The following is a 21,242-nucleotide window of genomic DNA, read 5'->3' as shown; positions in this document are numbered from 1 at the left end:
TTAATACTAGTATTTCATCCATAGGAAAAGGGTACCTATATGCATACAAAATTTTAGTTTTGGGGGTTTTTTTGTTTTGTTTTGTCTTTTTGATACAGAGTCTAACTATGCAGTTCAGGCTAGCCTTTTGCTCACTTTGTAGCCCAGGTTGGTCTCGAACTTGCAATAATCCTCCCGAGTGCTGAGGCTGCAGGTGTGTGCCACCACATCCAGTTTTTATAAAGTATTAAAACATTAGAAGTGTTGATCAATTTAAATCCTTTAATACAACTAATGACTACTTCATAACTTCAAGGATCAATGATCTCTATTATTAATCTAAGGTTCTGTGTGTTTCTCCATGCCCATCTTCTTTTACCAGAGTTAATGACCCAGGGCCCATTTCGTTAAATTCAGTGTCAGTCACACACATGGCTTTTCCAAGACAAAGCTCCTTTTTTTCCTTATATGACACTACCGCAAGCATCAGAAAAACTCGATTGGAAACTTTGGAAACTGTATTTACTCATACCCAGAACTATGACAATTATATATATATATATATATATATATATATATAAAATAGTTTATATATATATAATGGTCAATATATTTCAATGCTTAAAAGAATTATCAGCTAAATATTATTGGTAATTATATAACATTTGTACCAAGTTCTTCAGTTCACTAAGTTTTTTCACATGAATTATACTGTGTCTTTCCTCCCAAAAGCCCTGTGGGTTAAGTAGGCATAATTATTTCTATGCAACCAGTAAAAATCGCTGAGCATTTCATGTGCTAATACAGTGAAAAATGTAACTGAGGGAGATGTTAAGGCTCCTACTTTCAAAGAAATGATAACCTGCTAGAAAAGAAAATACAAATTGGATACAAGAAACAGCTAAAGCCAACTCAAAGCAATATTGTTAGAGGAGTAAAGTAGCATGGCAGGACACATGCCATCAACAGTTAACACTTACTTGCATAATTTCATTGTCATTCAACCCTTTGGGTAGGTTATTACAATCAGCCTCATTTTTCATGAACAAACTGAGAAAATGAAGTTAACTCATCATAGTGAGCTGAGATTTAAACTCCTGATTTGCCTAGTTCTGCAGACCACTCTTTTCATCATCACATTTTACTGGTAGGAAAGAATCTCCCCAAACGAATGGAGACAAAACATCACATCTCAGATGGAAAATGACTACCTTCCATAAAGCTGGGATTACCGGCTACATTGCCCAGTAGAAAGGAATCAGAAGTTACAGAGATTCACAACGATCAGCAAAGCTCCTTCCCCACAAAACCTTACCTCCTTGATTCGTTTAACTAAAGCATTCTGGTCAAAAGCAACAGCCTCCGCACACTGGTGCAGGTGATCCTGATATCGAAGGCAGAGCTGCAGCACCTGCTGAGAATCCAGTTTCTCCAACTTGGCATTTGTCGGGGAGGTCTGGCCACTCAACAGCCCTTCAACACAGAAAAAGAGAATCAAATGAAATGGAAATTTCTGCTAACAAATTTTTGAATAAAACTAGGGTAATGAGTTCACTGAAGGGAAGAGAAGAAATTTAATTTTGCACCTTTTGCTGTAGACTAATCAGTCCAAATATCATTCATGGAGGATCACCACTTGTGCCAAATGCAGCATTCCTGTGCATTATTTTTCACACTCATATTCTAGAAAATAATGTACTATTTGCCTCATTTAACAGATGAGGTAGCCAAGACCAAGAGAGACTGAGTAACTTCTGAAGTCATTTAGTCAGTAAGATACAGCTCGGACCTTATTAGGCTACCGATACATCCAGGAGTTAGGAATATAAATCCCATTGACTAGACAATGTATTGATTTCTTTTAATAATTAAAATGGTTGTCTGAAAAACAAATACTATAAAATGTATAAGAGAATTAAAAGGAAATTCTAAAAATGAAAAAAACTTACGAAGTAAGTGGGGTATCAACTACCATGACCAAACTCTCTTTACGCTTTCTCAGTATCACTTTAGTAACATAACTCTTCTGAATTTAACGTAGGGCATTACATTTTCAAAGTCTTTTATATATAATTATCTGATTTGTCTTTCTAGAACAGGGTAAAGTTATTAGCATTTACAGAAAAAGAATTGAGCCAGATACACTGGTATAAAACTGTAACCCCAGCACTTAGGGAGGCTGAGGCAGGAGGATTTCAATATCAAGTCTGATTTGGGCAACTCAGTGGGTGGGACTCTACATCAAAGTAAGAAAAGAGGAAGGGGAGAAGTAGAGAGAAAGAGAAAAAAAGGGAGAAAGGCAGAAGACAGGGAGAAAAAAAGGTGGGAAGGAGGGAGGAAAGAAGACAAATGGGGTTGGGGATGTACAACGGCTCAGTGGCAGAATGCTCTAGGTTTAATTCCTAATACTTCAGTACCCCTGCACACATAGAAAAACAAGAATCAATTACAGAGGCTAAGTGAGTTGCCCATGGTCATAAAGCAAAGAACTAAATCCTAAGCCTATAGACTATGGCCAACTGCTGCCAATGTACCAGTCTCAAATCTTTAAGTATCAGAACCCTTTTAAATTCTCAGAAATTATTCCAAAGAGCTTTTGTTTATGTGTTAAATTTATTGCTTTTCACATAGTAATTAAACCTGGGGAAATTCCTAAATTTTAAATCATTTAAAAAACAATAACACCATTACAAATAACATATTTTAAGAAAAATGGCTATATTTTTTCCAAAACAAAAAAGTAAGAAAAATGAGACTGGCTTGTCTTTTTAATGGAAAGAAGCTGGATATTCTCAAATATACTTGATGGAAAGTAGCTGAATATTCTCAAACATGCTTCTGTATTTAATCTATCATTATTCAGCTCATGAAACTTCTGGAAAATTCCATAGCAGACATGTAAGAGAATGACTTACAAATAAAGTCTAAGTATTATTGCAAAAATAGATTTGACCTCACATATTTCCCAGCAGAGCCTCAGTGATCTTAAACATTCATTCCCCTACTACATTCTGAGAACCATTAGGCATGCCATGCCATCTCATACTACAGGCAGTGCCACAGTGCAAGGTACAATGAAATACAGGTGACAATGGGGTACAAGCTGGAACATAACTGGACAGACCCACCCCATCAAAGCTTATCTCTGGGACCCTTCCTCACTGCTGTCTCTCAAGAACCAGTTTCAATCCCTTACTTCTCTGATATGTTGGGGCTTAAGCCAATGATTACACCTTCAAAGTTGGCTGGCAGAAAGGGCTCCCCAGAGAAGCTTCTGACATGCTGGTCAGTGCTTTCAGATCTTTCATGGACTTGAAGAGCTGACTGCAGAATTGGAAGTCCCGTATCACACAATGCCAGCTCTAAATCCCCAGCTGACCCACTGCAGTTCTAACACAGAAGCACATCTGTTGCAGTCAGGGGTTGTACACAGAGAACAACTAGGCTTAGGACATGGAGTTTATAATATTTTTATAATAGTCACCGGAAGTTAACACAGGAAAATGCAGGAAATCTGTCCGCAACACCAAAGACATAGGTTATTTATTCAAGAGCCTAAACCCCACAGCAATGTCCCACATGAGTCCAGACAAAAACCCGGAGCTCAGGATAATGCCTCCCACGAGTCCAACTGGAGGTCTAGAGCCCACACGAAGGACTCACACCAGTCTCTTTTACGGATCCGTGCCGGGAAGACCCAAAGGTCAGCAGTAGAAGCCAGAAAGTCTATGCCAGCAGGATGAAGGAGCTGTGCTAGTGGGATGAGGGTTCTACACTGTTGTGAGTGTGACTCCACAAGAAGTCACACTCACAACAAAGGAGCAGGGCTGTCCTGGAAGGCACCATGGCCATCCTCAGCGACACGGAGGCCTGGAGCTCCTCCAACGACAAGCACAGTTGAGTACGTGCCAGGAAGCAGCATGACGAGTTCATCCTGGAGACCAAGCAGCATATGTCTTGCCCTCCGGAGCGAGGAAGCAATGCTCAATATGAAGACCAAAGCTTCTCCAGGAGAACCAACAGTTCAGACAGCAACTTGTAGGAGAACCCACAATGCCTCCTTAATGCCTCGACCCTTCACACCTCCCTTCTTCTCCACCTATTTATCCTGGCAACCCTCCTCAGGTGGAGCATCTTCGCTCAATGCATGCTGATGTAATCCAGCTGGCGTTAAGTTGACCACCAGTTCTCAATTCATAACAGCATCAGTTACTTGAACTGAACCTACATTCAGGTAGAATCCTGGGTGAATTTGGTAGTATAAGAGAGATTTTTTCATTGAAATTTTTACTAAGATCTTATACTCTTTACCTAGTTTCCCACAACTGTAACATCTAATACAATATCATAACCAGGATCCTGACACTGATGTAATCCACTAATATTCAGATTTCTCCATTTTACTTATACTCATTTATGTATTTAGTTCACATTTTTTTCACATGTGTAGGTTCATGTATCCACCAATATAGTCAGATTCTAAAAAGTTCATCACATGAAAATGTTACATAAATGAAATAATACAGTAAATAACATTTAGGGTATGGAGCATTTTATCAACATAATAGATTAGACATTATTTTGCAGTTGCAAGACATTTTTATAAATTGTTGATGTACCAATAATTAGTGTTTTTTTATTTCTGAGTGGTATTCCATGGTATGTTCAACCATAGATCCACTGAAGGATACTTGGGCTATTTCTATTTTGAGACTATATTTTGGGACTATTATAAAGCAGCTGTGAGTACTCATAAGCAGGTCTTTGTATAAACATGCCTTCTCATTCTTCTGTGATACTTGTCTGAGAATGCAAGTGCTAGCTCATATGGTTTAATTTTGTAAGAAAATGCCAATTTCCCAGAGTGCCTGTATAAAGAAAGGGGAAATTTTCAGGCTAATAAATCTAATGAAATTATCAATAGATAGCTTACTACTGGCAAGCAAACCAAGGGGGAAATATTTGTTGTGAGTTTAAGAGTAAAGGAAGAAGAGGTAGGCACCAAGGAAAGAGGAATGACTTTGTATCATCAACAGTGGGCCATTATAATGTTACAAAAAAAACCATGAATAAATGCAGCAATAGTAAAATGCTTCATGGCAAAAACTAGGAGTTAAAACATCTGAAAACCCGGGGAGAAAGTTCACAAGTCATATTGCAAAGGCCAACCTTCCGAATATACAAAGAGTTCCTAGCAACTGGCAAAAAGGAGGAGGAGGGGGAGGATATGGAAAGGCATTTCATTAAAAAATGAAATACCAAGGCCTTATTCAGAAGATGGACAACTCATAAGAAAAACAAAACTTCATTGCACAGCACTTCAAAGGTTGAGGCAGGAGAATCACCACGAGTTTGAGGCCAGCCTTGTCTATACAGTGAGTTCATAGCCAGCCTCAATGACATAGCGAGACCCTGTTTCAAACAAGAAAAAAACAAAACAAAAATTTCATTTCAAGCCCTGTCAAACTGGAAAAAAATCCAAAAGCCTGAAAAACCTTCCATAGGTGGTGCTGTGAAGAAACAGCATTTGCTGACTAGTACATAAATTGTTAATGCTGCTATGGAGAGGATACATGGACATGGATGTAGCGATTTTATTACTAGTAATCTACACATACACTACCACACATGATAAATGACATACAATGTTCAGGGAAGAATATGCACTGTGGCAGAAACAGTAACAGTAAAAGGTCAGCAAAAGCCCCAATGTTCACCAATAAGGGACATGTTAAGTCAAAGTATATCCATAAACAGATGAACCTAGGAAAGAATAAAAAAGCCCTTCAAGTACTCACATTTTCTAGTATGTTAGAAAATCTCCATAAGGTATTAAGTATATATAAAATGAAGTGTGCTATCACTGTGTAAAAATGGGAGTGGGACAAGTAAATAAAAGTATGTTCAAATTTACTTACATTTACATTAAGAACTATTTAGTAGAATTAAGACAGCAAACAAGGACGGGAGAGAGACCTTGATAGTATACTTTTTTTTTGGTCTTTTTCATTTTTATCGGTACCAGGGATCGAACTCACAACTGCCTGCTTACAAGGCAGGCGCTTATGCCACTGAGCTAAATCCCCAGCCCCCCGATAGTATACTTTTAACTTATTTTCCCCAGTACTGGGGATCGAAGCAGGGTTTTGTTACTGAGCTGCATCCCCAGCCCTTTTTCTTTCTTATTTTGAGACAAGGTCCCATTAAGACACCTAGGCAGGGCTCAAACTCATGATCCTCTTGTTTCAGCCTCCTAAGAGTGCTGGGATTTTAGGTGTAGGTCAGGGACACCACATCTTCCTTTAACACAATTTTTTAAAACAGAATGAATGCATTTCTCCTTAAAAACTTTTTAAATAAACTCATTTTAACAACAACAAAAAAGTGGCCAAGGTTTTTCCATCTATCAACAAAGTCTTCTTAGGTAAATCTCTCTTCTTCCATTCCAGGCACCCCATTCTAATTAAAAACCAGGTCTATGTCTTTCATTCTCACTAAGGCTTATATAGTCAACATACCTTGAAACAGTCAGTATCTCCTCCAAGGAAACTAAAAGTGTGGTAATATACTCCGCAAAGCTGAGGCAGGATTTTGAGCCCAGCCTGGGCAACTTAGTGAGATTCCCCTCTCAAACTTAAAAATAACAGGGCTGCAGATGTAGCTTAGTGTGAAGGGCCTGGGTTTAATCTCCAGTATTGTACCCCACATTGGCTGTAAAAGTGCGGTTGAGGATAGAGACCATGTGTTGCTTTATCTCTTTGACTTCTGTGTCTCAAACAGCACCTCACATTTATAAGGTCTCAAGTCAGCACACAAGGATGCAGGACTCCCAGGATAGACCTGAAGAAGACTTGAAAAAAGAAAGTTTCCTGGAGTCTCTATGCTACATGCACTGTGGACCCCTACTCCTCAAGCATGAGCTCTGTCTCAGCCTGGACCTGATTGTTCAAGGTGAAAGAAGGTCTCCAGTGCTTAAGCAGACTGCTACACAGTCAAGAGGAGGGAAATGACAGGGGTCAAATGGATGAAGCAAAGAGCCAACAGTCCAAACTTAGCCAACAGAACAAAACTCTTAACACAAAAAGGAATGGGGAATGGGATTTGAGAAAGTTACAGGTCCAAAAAGCACACTAAGGTGTTGAAATTGCCTAGCCAACTTTAAAGTGAAAAGAATTACACTTTAAGTCATTCTACCAAGCCATAGCTGTACCCTCCCCTAACCATTTACAAATAAAACCCAGGTACATGGATCTGTCATTAGAAGGTGCTTCGTTGATTTGTAAATCTTCAAAATCTGCCAAAATCCTGCTCTGAACTACAGAATCAACAAGATGGGACACAGAACAAAATACACAGGTTACTTTTTCTACCGAAGGGACAAACTAATGACAACTCAGGCAAATTACAGAGGCAATGAATATGTTTTACCAACACTACACGGGACAAGCAAACCACTTCTTTTGTGTTAATGATTGATCCACTCCTGTATCTAAAGGAGGAAGACAGAAAGCTGAATAAATTCAGAGATGGTAAATTTTGTCACTTTTAGAACATAAACTGCCAGCAATCAAGAGCATTTTATTCTGAACACAGTTTAAGGATTTTGATTTTTTAAAAATGCTTGAGAGGTATACTCTCCTGTTCCCTCAACCTAAAACATTCTTACTGTCTTGCTTCCACAACCCCACTCATTCATATTCCTCACCAGGGCTCTACCTACGCTAGTAATTAAACCATTACCACTAATAGAGAATAAATTATATACTACTCTTGAAATTACCTTTGAATATTTTTGTATTTATCATTATAATTTTTTTACTTTTTATTATGAAAAATTTCAAATTATATAAAAATAGTGAGAAAAAGTATACCCAAACATCCTACATCTAGATTCAACCGCTAATGCTATGACATATTCACATCTCACTATAAATTTTTTTTATTCTGTTGAGCCATTAAAAAGTTATAATCATCACTGAGCATGGTGGTTCACACCCATAATCCCAGCACTCTAAATGTGAGGCAGGAGGATCACAAACTGAAGCCAAACTGGACAACTCAGTGACTTCATGATACCGTATCTCAGAATTAAAGTGAGACAGAGATAGACAGACACAGAGAGAAAGAAAAAGACAAGACAGGAAAAAAAATGCTGAGAATGTAGCTCAGTAAAAGGCCCCAGGTTTAGACTCTAAAATTGATTTTAAAATAAAACTATGGCTATCATACATTTCATTCCTGGTACTCCATAAAGAAGGGCATTTGTTTAATACATTTTTTTTAAAAAGGACATTTGTTCACGTTTATAGTCAATATTTCATGTCAAAGAAGTTTATAACTTACATCTTCCTTACTTTAGTTTCCTAATTCTTTTTCATTTTAAGAAGTAATGCACACGAAGTACTGAATGTTATACATTAGACCTAAACCATCCCCCAAAAGGGCTTATGTTTGAAGGTAGGACCTGGTGAGAAGGGGTGGGTCACTGCAGCCATGACTTGAATGATGTATTATTGTCCCCGTTTCCTTTCTTTTCTCTCTCTGCTTCCTGGCTGTTATGGGATGAGCAGATGTCCTTCACCAGGCCTTACCACCATGCTGTTTCTGTCTTGAATCCAACAATGGACTAAATCTTCTAAAAGCTGTTTCAAACTAGCATTTCCTTCTTGATGCTATCCATTGGTGTATGCGTCTGTTTTCTGCATACTAATATCACACTATTTGTTTACTCTAATTTTGCAGTATGCTTTGAACTGAAGTGATAATTCCAAGCTTTCTTCTTTTGCTGAGCATTGCTTTAGCTATTCTAAGTCTTTATGGTTTCCATTTTAGAATTTTTTTTCTCCTGTGAAGAATGTCTTCAGTATTTTGATAGGAAATATACTGTCTCTATAGATAGATTTTGGTATGTAAATCTTAGCAACATTAATTTTCCTAATCAATGAACATGGGACATCTTTCCATTTTTGACTGTGTATCCATTTCATTCTTTCATCAGTGGTTTGTGATTTTCTCTGTAGATTTCATTTTCCTGGTTAAATTTATTCCTTACAAATAATTTGGCAGTTATTATGAAAGGAATTTCTTAGCAATCTCGTTATTGTTGTATAAAAATGCTCCAAGAGGCTGAGACAGGAGGCTCACAAGATCCTTCCAGCCTAACCTGAACAACTTATGACTTAGCAAGACCCTGTCTCAATATATAAATAAATAAAATAAATAAATAGCAATGTAGCTGAGTATGAAGACTCTGGGTTCCATCCTAGTACTGAGAAATGAAAGTATTAATTCGTATTTCTGTACACACGATGTATAAAGTTATAATACTGTAATATTCAACAACTGAAAAGAGTGGGAACTGAGCAGTAAAAGAGCATTTCTTTTGTATGTTACTGAAGTTAGACTGACAAATTAAAATTGGAATGTTGTAACTTCAGGATATCAAACACAACCCTTATGGTACTCACAAAGAACACAGCTAAGAACATACACAAAAGGAAATGATAAAGGAATTTACACATTTCACTGCTTGAAATTAACACATAAGACAATGTAATAAATAAGAGATAAAAATGCTATATATGGCACACATGCCACAGCTAACTATTTGTTATCATTTAAAGCTCCAAAAGTTTGGACATCACTGCTCTAAGGCATACATAAGACAAACAGCAAAATTATGTAAGTCCTACTTATCAGTAATAACTTAAAATGTATATGGATTAAGCACTCCAATCAAAATAGAGCTTGGCAAAATGGAATAAAAAACATGACCCAACCACATGCTCTTCTCTAAGAGACTCATTTTACATTCACAGACAAAGTTGAAAATGAAAGGATTGGGGGTGGAGGGTATTCAATGCAAAGAATAAAGAAAAGAAATCAGAAAGCAGGGGTAACTATATCAATATCAGACAAAATATACTTTAAATCAAAAAAGATTACTAAAGATATATGTTAATAAAAGGTTTGATACAGCAAGAAAATTATAAATTCTTTCACACATGACAGACTATCAAATTTATGAGGCAAGAACTGACAGAAATGGAGACAGTAGTAAATCTACAATAATAACTACAGACTTCAGTAGCCCACTTTGAATACTGAAGAGAACAACCAGAGAGAAAGTAAGAAAGCAGTATAAGTAAAAAAGCAACTCACAAAAAAAGCAACTAGAACCATTAGGTATAGAACAATGTGTCTTACAGCCACAGCATAGGTATTCTTCTCAAGAGCACTTTCCAGGACGTGACCGTATGTTAGCTTACAAATTCAGTCAACGGGTTTCATAAGATACAAATCATAAAATGTATCTTCTCCCACCATGAGATGAAATTAGGAATCAGTAACAGAAGGAAAACTGGAAAATCCACAAATTTATGGACAGTAAACATCACACTCTTAAGCAATTCCTTAGAGGAGAAATCACTCATGAAATTTTATAATACTTAGAGATGAAAATACCACATATCAAAATTTAGGAGATGCGCTGAACTGTTCTTCCAGAGAAATTTTATAGCTATAGTATACATCTGTAATTCCAGCACTCTGGAAGGTTGAGGCAAGAGAATCAGTTTTGAACGCAGCTTAGGCAATTTGGCACTTAAACTACCAAAATGAAGGAGAGGGGAAAAAAAGAAGAAAGAAAAGCTAAGGATACAGCTGAGTGCCCCGGTTCCATCACCAATATGGGGGGGGGGGTTAAATAGCTTACATTACAAAATAAATCTCAAATCAGCAATCTAGTCTTACAACTTAACAACCTAGAAAAATGAAGACCAAATCCAAAGGTAGCAGAAAGACAGACTTAATGAAGATTAAAGTAGTCATATTAAAAATACAAAGTAGAAAGGGGAAAATTGTCAATGAAACCAGGAGTTGAAAAAAAAAAAAGATCAAGAGTTGATTCTTTGAAAAGATCATCAAAATTAACAAGGTTTTTTTCTCTAGAGAAACTAAGAAAAAAAATCAAATTACTAAAATCATTCTTTTGCTTTGTTTTGTTGATACCAAAGATTGAATCAGGGCTTAGCATATGCTAGGGCACCTTTCCATTGAGCTGTTCCCCATCAAATTACTAAAATCAAATATGAATATGGGAACACTATCAACTCTGTGGGGAAAAAAGGGTCTTTACATGAGTAACTCTATGACAGTAAGTTTGATAACCTAGATGAAATTAAATTCCTAGAAACAGAGAACACGGCTAAGATTAAACCACAAAAGAAACAGAAAAATCTGATTTGACTAGCAACTACTAAGGAAATTGAACAAATAATCAAAAATCTTTCAAGAAAGAAGAGAAGTCCTGAATGTAACAGTTTCACTGGTGAACTCTATCAATCATTTAAAAAAAAAAAAACTGGCATCAAATCTCAAAATTCTCTTCTAAAGAGGAGGGAACATATCCTAATTCAACTATGAGTATATATTCTACCATTATCAAAGCCAGATAAAGATACCACAAAAAAACTACAGACTAATATAATCAATGAACATTGATGGAAAAATTTTCAACAAAATAGCAAATCAAATTCAGGAGCAGAGTAAAAGAATAATATACCATATCCAAGTGAGACTTATTCCTAGAATGATTATTTAACATTTGAAAATCAGTGTGATACACTACATTAAAAGACTAAAAGGAAGAAAAATCTCATGATCATTTCAATTGATGCATAGAAGGTATTTGACAAAATTCAATACCCTCTACTTGGTTAAAAAAAAAATCACTCAACAAACTAAAAATAGAAGGAAATTATTTCAACATAATTAAAACCTGTTATGAGAAGCTCACAGAAAACATCACACTCAGTGTGAAAAACGGGGCCTGGGAATGCTACTCAGAGGTCCAATACCTGCCCAGCATGTGCAAGGTTTGGGGGCAGGAGTAGGGGACAACTGAACTGAAAGCTTTTCCACTATGCTAGGGAAAAAAAGCAAGAATGCATATTTCACTACTTCTCTTTAACACAGGACTGGAAGTTTTAACTAGAACAATTAAGCAAGAAAAGAAATAAAAGGCATCCATATTGGACAAAAAGTGAAATTATTTCTGTTCATAGAGAATATGACCTTATATATATATTCTACAAACATATTGTTGGAACTAATACTCTAAAAAAATTCAGCAAAGTTTCAAGGCTCAAAAAAAAATCAGCCACACCAATGATAAAGGTTCAGCAGCAAAGTGCCTGTCTGGCAAGTGCAAGGTCCTGAGTTTGATTCTCAGCACCAAAAAAAAAAAAAGTTGCATTTTTAGACTAATAAGTAATCTAAAAAGGAAATTAAGAAAACAACTTCATCCACAATCACATCAAAAAGAATAAAATACTTCAGAGATCAGCAGATTCAATGCAATCCCTTTTAAAATCCTAATGACATTTTTTGCATAAATAAGAACTATCCTAACATTCACATGGTGTCTCAAGAGACCCTGAAAGCCAAAACAATTCTGAAAAGAACAGAGATGAAGGGCACACTTTCTAAATCAGATTTCACTATAAAACCAAGTAGTTGTATTAGCTTTCCCACTGCTGGGACAAAATAACCAATAGTTACAATTTAAAAGAGAGAAGGGTTGTGTGGCTCATGGTTTGAGAGAATTTAGTGCATGATTGGAGGCTCAAAGACAGAAACATCAGGACAGAAAGACATGACAGAACAAAGTTGCTTCATGGTGAACAGGAAGCAGAGCACAGGAGAAAAATTCTAGTGAGATAAACCCACCAAAGGCATGACGTCCCCAGTAATCCACCTCCTCCATGTGTGCCTCACCTCCCAACAGTACCTTGAGTCATGAATATCAGTGGATCAATCAGTACTGGACTCCATGATACAATTATTCCTTGAGCAGTCTCCGAATCTAGTCAAGCTGACAATGAAACAAAACAGTGTGATACTGATATAAAGAGACATATAGATCAATGCATTAGACAAGACAGAAACAACTCCCATATATATAATTTAATGGGTTTGACAAAGATCCCAAGTGTAACCAGCAAAGAACCAGTTTTTTCAATAAAAGGTGCTAAAAAAACCTAGATATTCATATGCAAAAGAATGACATTAGGCCTTTATCTAATACCATTTGCAAAAATTAAAATGGACTTATGATCTAAATTTAAGACCAAAAGCAATAAAATGCTTACTGTTTTTACTAGTTTCCTATTGAAGAAAATATAAGACAAGAGCTTCATTATAGTGAATTTTGCAATGACCTCTTAGATGATACCAAAAGCAAAAAAAAAAAAAAAGAAACTAGATTAATTGGACATTATGAAAATTTTAAAATGTCATGCATCAAAAGATACTATCAATTAAGTAAAAAGACAACTCATAAGGTAAAATTTTGTTGTTACTTTTTTGTTTTTTGTAGTGCTGGTAATCAAATGAACCCAGGACCTCATGCATGCTAGATAAGCACTCTACCACTAACCTACCTCAGTCCATTCATATACATATATATATATTATATATATAATATATAAATATATATTATATATTTATATAGTTATGCACCTATCACTGCCATCTATCTCCATATATAAGGTATTTAAACCATATATTTAGTAAGGAATTAATATTCAGAATACATAGAGACCTTATTTCAGAATAGAGACTTTATATATGGAGATATGCGGCAGTGATAGGTACACAACAATATGAATATACTATCACTGAATTGTATTCTTTAAAATGGTTAAGATAAAAATAAAGGTTAAGATCATAAATTTTATGTTAACTGTATTTTACCATAATAAAAGGTAGAGGAAAAGTACTGAATCAGCAATTCCACTCTAGTGACACCCAAAAGAATCAATGCAGGAACTTGAACAGATATCTAAATACCAGTGCTCTGAGTAGCATTATTCTCAACTGCTGCTATAGCCCAGACCTTGAACGTCTTCCAAAGGCCCATGTATTAAGGGCTAGATACCCAACCAGGCTTTATTGAGTAATGGAACCTTTAAGAAGTAGGGTCTCATGGGAAGAAGTAGAACCTGGGAGATGTCCCTTTAAATGGGATATTAGGACTCCCGTTCCTTCTTCAGCTATGAGATAAACAGGTTTCTTCTGCCATGAATTTCCACCATGATATATTGCCTTGCCACAGGTCCAAAAGCAACAGAATCAACTGATATGGACTGAAACTTCCAAAACTATGGGACAAAATAAGTCTTTCTTTTTTGAAGTTGATTCTATCAAGTACAGTATTCTGTAACAGTAGTTGAAAGCTGGCTAATACAAATGACAAGGCAGAAACAACTCAAAGATCTAGTGATTGATGCATCATAACCAAAATCCAGTATATAAAACAGAGCACTATTTAAGCTTAAATAAAGAACGAAATTCTGATATATGCTAGAACATGCACGAACCTTCTAAACACTGTTAAAATAAGCCATAAACAAAGAAAAAATATTGTATGACACCACTCATATGAGGTAAACAGCATAGTGAAATTCATGAGAAAGTAAGTAGAATAATCTTTGTTGGCGCTGGGGCGAAGCGCTTGGAAAGTTACTACTTACAACAATAATGAATGTACTTAATGCCAGAGAATTGTATGCTCAAAAAATGAACGTGATAAATTTTAGGTTATGTATGTTTTATAACACATTTGGGTGGACTGATTTTAATTTTTGTGAGACAAAAATTATTTCACACTACTCTTCTACTAGGGAGGTCAAGGGGAAAAAAATGTGACCAACAAGGAACAAAATGAAAACTCTAAAATGATAAACAAATGAAAAATAAGTTTCATTTCCTTAAACAAAAGAATTGAACTATGTTTTAAATGTTTAAACTTTCAAAATTTCATGTTCTAAGAAAGGAGAATAAAATATTAATCTAAACTGTTATGCCATGCTTCTTTTAACACAGGATTAGGACTAATTGAAAATTATTTACAGTAAGGAAAGTATTTAAATTCAGAAAGCCCTCAGTCTTAGTATGAAAATAAAATAAACAAACATTACAAACATTCACAGTTCTGATGAGAAAATCCTTCAACATCTCTCACCACTGCATGAAGGCAGAAAGCCCACACTTTCTTATTCGTTGGGAAGAATGAGACAGCCGGTGACAACAGACCTCGTGGTCTTCCTTACAACTTGGCAGCTGGCACTCACCTCACCCAGGTGTTTTCTGTTTCTGAACCATCAATAACCCAGAACCAGGAAAGTTGTCTGGAGCACTAAAATGCTTGTTTACTTTCTGAAGTTTGTTTTAAGGAACTGAAATTGTTCTTCTGAAAATTTAACACATTACTTATAGTAGTCTGAAATATACGCAATTTCTTATAAATATAGATTTTGCAAAGCTCACTAGGACAAATGACAGGATGGGGAATGAAGCATCAGATTAGGAACCTAAAATTAATTAATCTCCCTCTTTTCTGAGATTTGCAGCAAAAATGAATCATAGGTCCTTTTCAATAAATCAAAAAGAAGTACTAAAAAGGATGGGAGAGGAGATGGAAATGTTAACGCCAGAACTTTTCTTGCTCAAAGGAGTTATCCTTCTTGCAGGTGTTAACTCATGGTTTCCTGGAAGGATTACATACTCTGTGGTCCAATGAATAATGGGAAACAGGATTGTTTACACTGGGGAAAGCATTGCAATCAGATGGAAAGTTCTCACTTATTAGTGGCTTGAAATGCCAAGGCAATACTGCTAACTTATTACAGATACTGTAATTTCTAAGCACAAAACTGGTTTTAGGAAAAAAAAAATCTAATTTTTCCAAGTATGGAGTATCTCCTAGTGAGGAAAACAATCTCAATTTCCAATTAGGTTATGCCCAATGAAAAGGAAATAAGAACAAAGTATTCCTTCCATAGAGTTAAGACCCAAGGAGCTGGCAACAAAACTGTGGCATATGCAAGCCTCCTGGTCTATTATTCTACCACACTGAAGAACAACAACCTCTTTTACCCACTGGCCTTGCAAACAGAAGTTCCACTCATGTGGATATCCACCTAGACTCAAAACAGGGAGCAAATGTTGCAAAACAGGAGTGTCTACCAGGTGTATTCCCTGTGACAGCAATTTCCAGCAAAGTGCTGCTGAGGCAGCAGGACAAGCGGATTTGTGGCAAAGTCCAGGCTGATGCCAGCCAGGACTGATCATGGGGCAAAGTGGTGGCACAGGATCAGTTCTGTGGATTTTATCCCCCCAGTACTAAAGACTGAACGTAGATCCTTTGCACTACTACGCTACAGCTTGGGCTTTTATTTGTTTGTTTTGAGACAGGATCTAAATTGCTAAACTACCCAGCTCAAACCTGCCTGAGCCTCTTAAGAGTGATGGGATTGGGGTGGGGGTTTAGCTCTGGGAAGTAAGTGCCTGGTTGGCAAACACAAAGTGGTGAGTTGATCCCCAGTACCAGCAAACAAACAAAAAAAAAGTGATGGGATTATAGGGGCCAAGGGATTTAGCTCAGCAACACAGCCTGGAAAGCACTGGGTGGTAAATTCAATCCCTGGGACCCCCCCCTCCAAAAAAAGAGTGATGGGATTACAGGCACGTGCTACCAATGCCCAGCTAGGATTTCCATTATTATACTTGACTAGGTAGCCCAAACTATGATTCCACAGCTCTCTAGAGGTTCTGCAAGCTATTCCATCACCCTTTGCTAAATTATTTATCTGCTTAAATCATCCAGAAAATCTGACAGTCACACTTGACTTTCTATATCAGTAAATTTAAAAGGTAGTGGAAGGATTAAATAATGATTTAACTTAAACATTATGGTCCCTTGTTAAAAAAAACCTATGTTACTATAACTTACTAAAATTTAACTATATGTCAGGCAGTATATAAAGCACTTTATTTTCTTTTCATGAATAAGCAAAACAAAGCTAATTTTATCTTGTTTAAATGTCAAGATGATCTTGGGAGGCAGATTATCTCCTAAACAAAGAAGTCATAGTAATTATAATAATGACTTTAAAAAATCACAATAATGGAAATAAGTGCTGGAATTAAAAGAAAGAAAAAATGCTGTACATTAATAGTTTCTGGTGACAGAAACTGCAATTTAAAGGAGATAACATAGCCACACCATGAGAGCTCTGGAGTGTCACCAATCTTAAAACTATGATGCCCATGATTCAATGGTTTATTTGAAGGACTTATTAAAAATACTACTTTCCTCTTAATTTATGCTTAGACAATTTGCTTACTGAGATTTGCTAATACTTTGGGATCAAAATGTTTTCAGTAGCATTTATGACCAAGTCCTTCTCTTTGTGGGCTGCATCTCTGGAACACACTTGGTTACTGATTCACTTTAAGCCTTTACCACAGAATTCACACTGTGGAGTATCACTAAGGTCCCAGCTCTCTCCTAAGCTACCTGTCAAGGTCCTTGAGAGAAGGAATTTCACTATTATCTTTGACTTACACAAAGAGTTCACTATAGGGAATTGTTATTTCATATAATGAATGCCTGTACTTGGGTAAGTTCTGTTAACAAACAACTGCTATTTGCTATGGTTTGAATATGACCCCTCCAAAATTCAGGTAGCCATAAATACTTCACTTCTCACAAATGGGGTTAAATGCTCTTATGAAAGGACTTCAAAGGAGGCATTCCCTTTTTTGCCCTTCTGCCATGTGGAGGACACAGTAATACTCTCCTCTGAAGGACAACAGTCTTCAAGACACCTGCTTGAAAGCAGAGACTGGACTCTCTCCAGACAACAAACTTGAGTCTTGATCTTGGACTTCCCAGGTTCCAAAATGACAAGAAATAAATGTCTGCTCTTTATAAACTTCCTGTTCTCAGGCATTTTGTTATAGCTGCACAAAAGGACTTCCTTGGGCCTTAGCTAAAAGATCTTTAATAACTTCTAAAAGTTTCAAATGCCAGGTTACTCCATTTTACTTTCTCCCACACAAAATTCTTAATTTGAATTTATTTTTCTTTAAAGGAGAGTTATACATTTTCTTCATATCTCTCCACAGAAATGAACTCATTCTTGTCTCTGAAGTAAACTTACGTCACCCACATTTGAAGATATGAGCTCTTGTGAAAGTACTGAATGAGCCCTTATCTATAAATCGCTTGACTGCAACCTTTGAAAATTCAGCAAAGGCAGTTATATGGAGCTACAAGATAAAAGTGATACCAAAGGTCAACAAAACCAAGCTTGGAACTTTGTTCCTTTCCCCTAGTATTTATGTAAAATACATGTACAACATATCCCATCATCACTAAGTCCAAGTTTGATTGATCTAGGGTAATCAAATCACATATACACAGCTCCATTAGTTGGTTCTCTGATTCCTGGTCTCAAGTCCACTGTGATAACATATCTGAATCCCTACATGACCATAAACACAATAATTTCTATCCCAAGGCTAAGCTAACAGGTTTTTACATGGAGTCCACTAAGCTTGTGTGTCACTGCTTGTTCAGTACAAGACACCCAAGTTATAAAAGTTCATTAGGTAGTTTCCCACTACCTAATGCACACAGCTGTGAAAACATGCCTCTATATGGAATACACTGGTTGAGAATATTCAGGAAAAAAACTATGTAATTATTTGTTACCCAATTCTAACTTTGTGCTTCTGTTTCCCCAGAAGCAGGAAGGTGCCCCACGTGAGACTAGAGAGACAGGCCATTACATGACATGCCCAAACTAAGGGGAAAGCAGCCAGGATTACCAAACAGAAGCAAGCAGAAGCAATATACCTCCAATATCATAATGACTTCTACACTATCCATGTGAGTCATCGAAAAACGTTAAGTATGTTTTGCACAGAAATACATTTAATTTTATGAAGCTGATATAACTGAAGGAGGAAAACAGACTTGCAAACTGGTTAAACAGGGTTTTAGAATTAAACCTGACTTTAAATTATAGCTTATCTTTAACAGCTGACACAAAAGGTCTTCCACAATCTTTCAGCTTCAGTACTCTCATCTTGCAAATAAGGAAAATATCTACTCTTATAGTTTATAAATACTGAATGAGATAATAACATCTTTAAGAAAAAAAAAGAAAACAAAAGATGGTTGTATTAATGGAAAGTAGAAAATATGCACAAACCAGTTGTTATTGCAACTTCTAAATAATGCACAGTATTTAATCACTTTAAAACTTTCCTAGCTACTAGCATAAAAATACATGGAAAGTCTTTCTGCCCTGCCAATATTCACTAAAAAGATAGGATAAAATTAAATTATACATTAGAAGACAATCATTTTTTGGTGGGGAGGTATCAGAAATCAAACTCAAGACCTTGCGCTTGTCAGGCAGGCGTGCAACCAAGACTTTGAAAGTCAACACATTTATTTCCATCTTAATTGTAACAGAAGTGAAGAGGAAAAAAAAATTTGAGTATTTCCAGAATTACTTTAAAGAGGTTTTTCTGGGGAAGGGGGACACCTAGTGATTGACACCTAGGGAACTAACCATGGGCCACACACTACCACTGACCTATGTCCTCAGCTCTAGTAATACTTTTATTATAAAACAAAGTAATGGTTAAATGGAGGTTAAAGAAAATATTCGGCCTCTGTGAAGGAAGAAAGTTCAACCAATTACAGCTGTCCAATCACTGCTGTAGAGGACAACAAATGGCGTAGTGGTGGCAAACCTGTGCACATATGCTACAGCTGGCTGTATCAGAGAAAGCTGTTACTGCTTTTCTTTTAATGTATAAGCTGTTTTTCTCTAAACTAAAACCTCAGCATTCAGGTTTAATTGCAGAGTTGGCACTTTGTGGTAAATAATGGGTTTTGGGTTACAGTTCAGGTACTTACTTGGTCTCTAAAAGATTCATCATCACTGCTAGGGATTAGGTATAGGAGATGCCAATATTAGAGATCTATTGCAATGAGATATTCTGCCAAAGACACTCAAGTGAGGAACCCTGCAAAAAGTAGAACACTGGATGATCTAACCTTCTAAATAGTCCTTTCCAACACTAAGGCTCTTAAATTCTAACACTGCAATACCCAACCAACTCTTGTGTTCCTGGTAGGGTAGAAATGTCCCTAAAAAGAAAAAGACTAATTTGCCATTCAATTCAAATATTAGAGAAATGGATCACTGGAGTCCGAAGAATGTTCTGTTGCTTATGTTTTTCTTCCATGGATGTTCTGCTCATCACCTATACAATCTAAAACCATAAACATTCACTGACTTCTAGAAATCTATCCAAAAGACACACTTTGAGATGAAGATTTACATACCAAGATTGGTGCATGTATATATGCCTTTGTTTGTTTGAGACAGGGTCTCGCTAAGTTGCCCAGGCTGGATTGGAACTTATGATCCTCATGCTGCAGCCTCCCAGAATGCCAGTATTACACGTACATGCCACCACACCCAACTTATCCAACTTATAACAAGACTTTTTTAAAATTCAAGGATTATTTCCTCCAAAATTCTCTCTTAGGAGAAAATGATTAAGCACATTTAGATAAATGTTATGCAGCTATAAAAATCATATTTTAAAATATCTAATGACACGAGAAATGTACTAATATAATGTTAAGTGAAATTGTAATGTAAAAAGCAAATTCAGGGGGCTGGGGATTTAGCTCAGTGGCATAAGCGCCTGCCTTGCAAGCAGGCAGTCATGAATTCGATCCCCGGTACCGATAAAAAGGAAAAAGACCGAAAAAAAAAAAAAAAGCAAATTCAGTGTGATTTTAATTGTAAAGTAAATGAACGTCTAACATATATACAACCTAACAGAAAATCTACAGCAAAGTGTTAAGTGCTAGAAATTTTAATTATTGTAATTCTCTTTTCCAAATGCATTTTTTCTGATTAAAAAAACAGTGATCAGAAAAGCTTTGCTACATTATATTGGATTTGAAACTCAGAAAGCAAAACAATTTCTTAAAAAGAGGGAAATCAGGCATAAAAAGTCTAGTTTGTGTCTCCTTCTACATTTGAGATCGTTGCTAAGCACACTACTGCCTTTAAATTTATCAATAAACAAGCAACAGCTGGGACAAGATCTAGTTTTATTGAGGATGTAGAACAGAAACTCTTGTACCTAGTTGGTAAGGATATAAATCAGCATAATCACTTTGCAAAGTAAATTCACTGTAGCTAATAAAACTGGAAATTCATGTAACTTACTAAACTACAATTTGTTCCTAGGTACATACCCTTGAGAAAATTCTTCTATGTGGGCAAAAGTATATATATACAGGATTACAATGCAAAACTGTTTAATACTGAAACAATCAGAAACAACTCAAATATTCATTAATAGAATGATATAAATAT

The 21,242-nt window shown here is 36.2% G+C and overlaps 1 protein-coding gene across 5 annotated transcripts in view; it reads right to left on the bottom strand.

Annotated features, from left to right (window-relative positions):
• Borcs5 (BLOC-1 related complex subunit 5) overlaps positions 1-21,242 on the bottom strand; it is a 96,596-nt gene that overhangs the window by 30,903 nt on the left and 44,451 nt on the right. For all 5 annotated transcript variants that reach the window (XM_013153179.3, XM_013153178.3, XM_003470410.5 and 2 more), the window contains one exon: positions 1,295-1,452. In XM_013153179.3, coding sequence (XP_013008633.1) covers positions 1,295-1,452 — 158 coding nt within the window. The remainder of the gene's footprint in view (positions 1-1,294; positions 1,453-21,242) is intronic.

This window comes from Cavia porcellus, unplaced genomic scaffold, assembly GCF_034190915.1.
Source record: "Cavia porcellus strain 051 isolate PalLab524CR breed Dunkin Hartley unplaced genomic scaffold, mCavPor4.1 scaffold_27, whole genome shotgun sequence".
NCBI lineage: Eukaryota > Metazoa > Chordata > Mammalia > Rodentia > Caviidae > Cavia > Cavia porcellus.
Note: the sequence above shows the minus strand (reverse complement) of the source record. Positions and strands in the feature narration are given on the sequence as shown.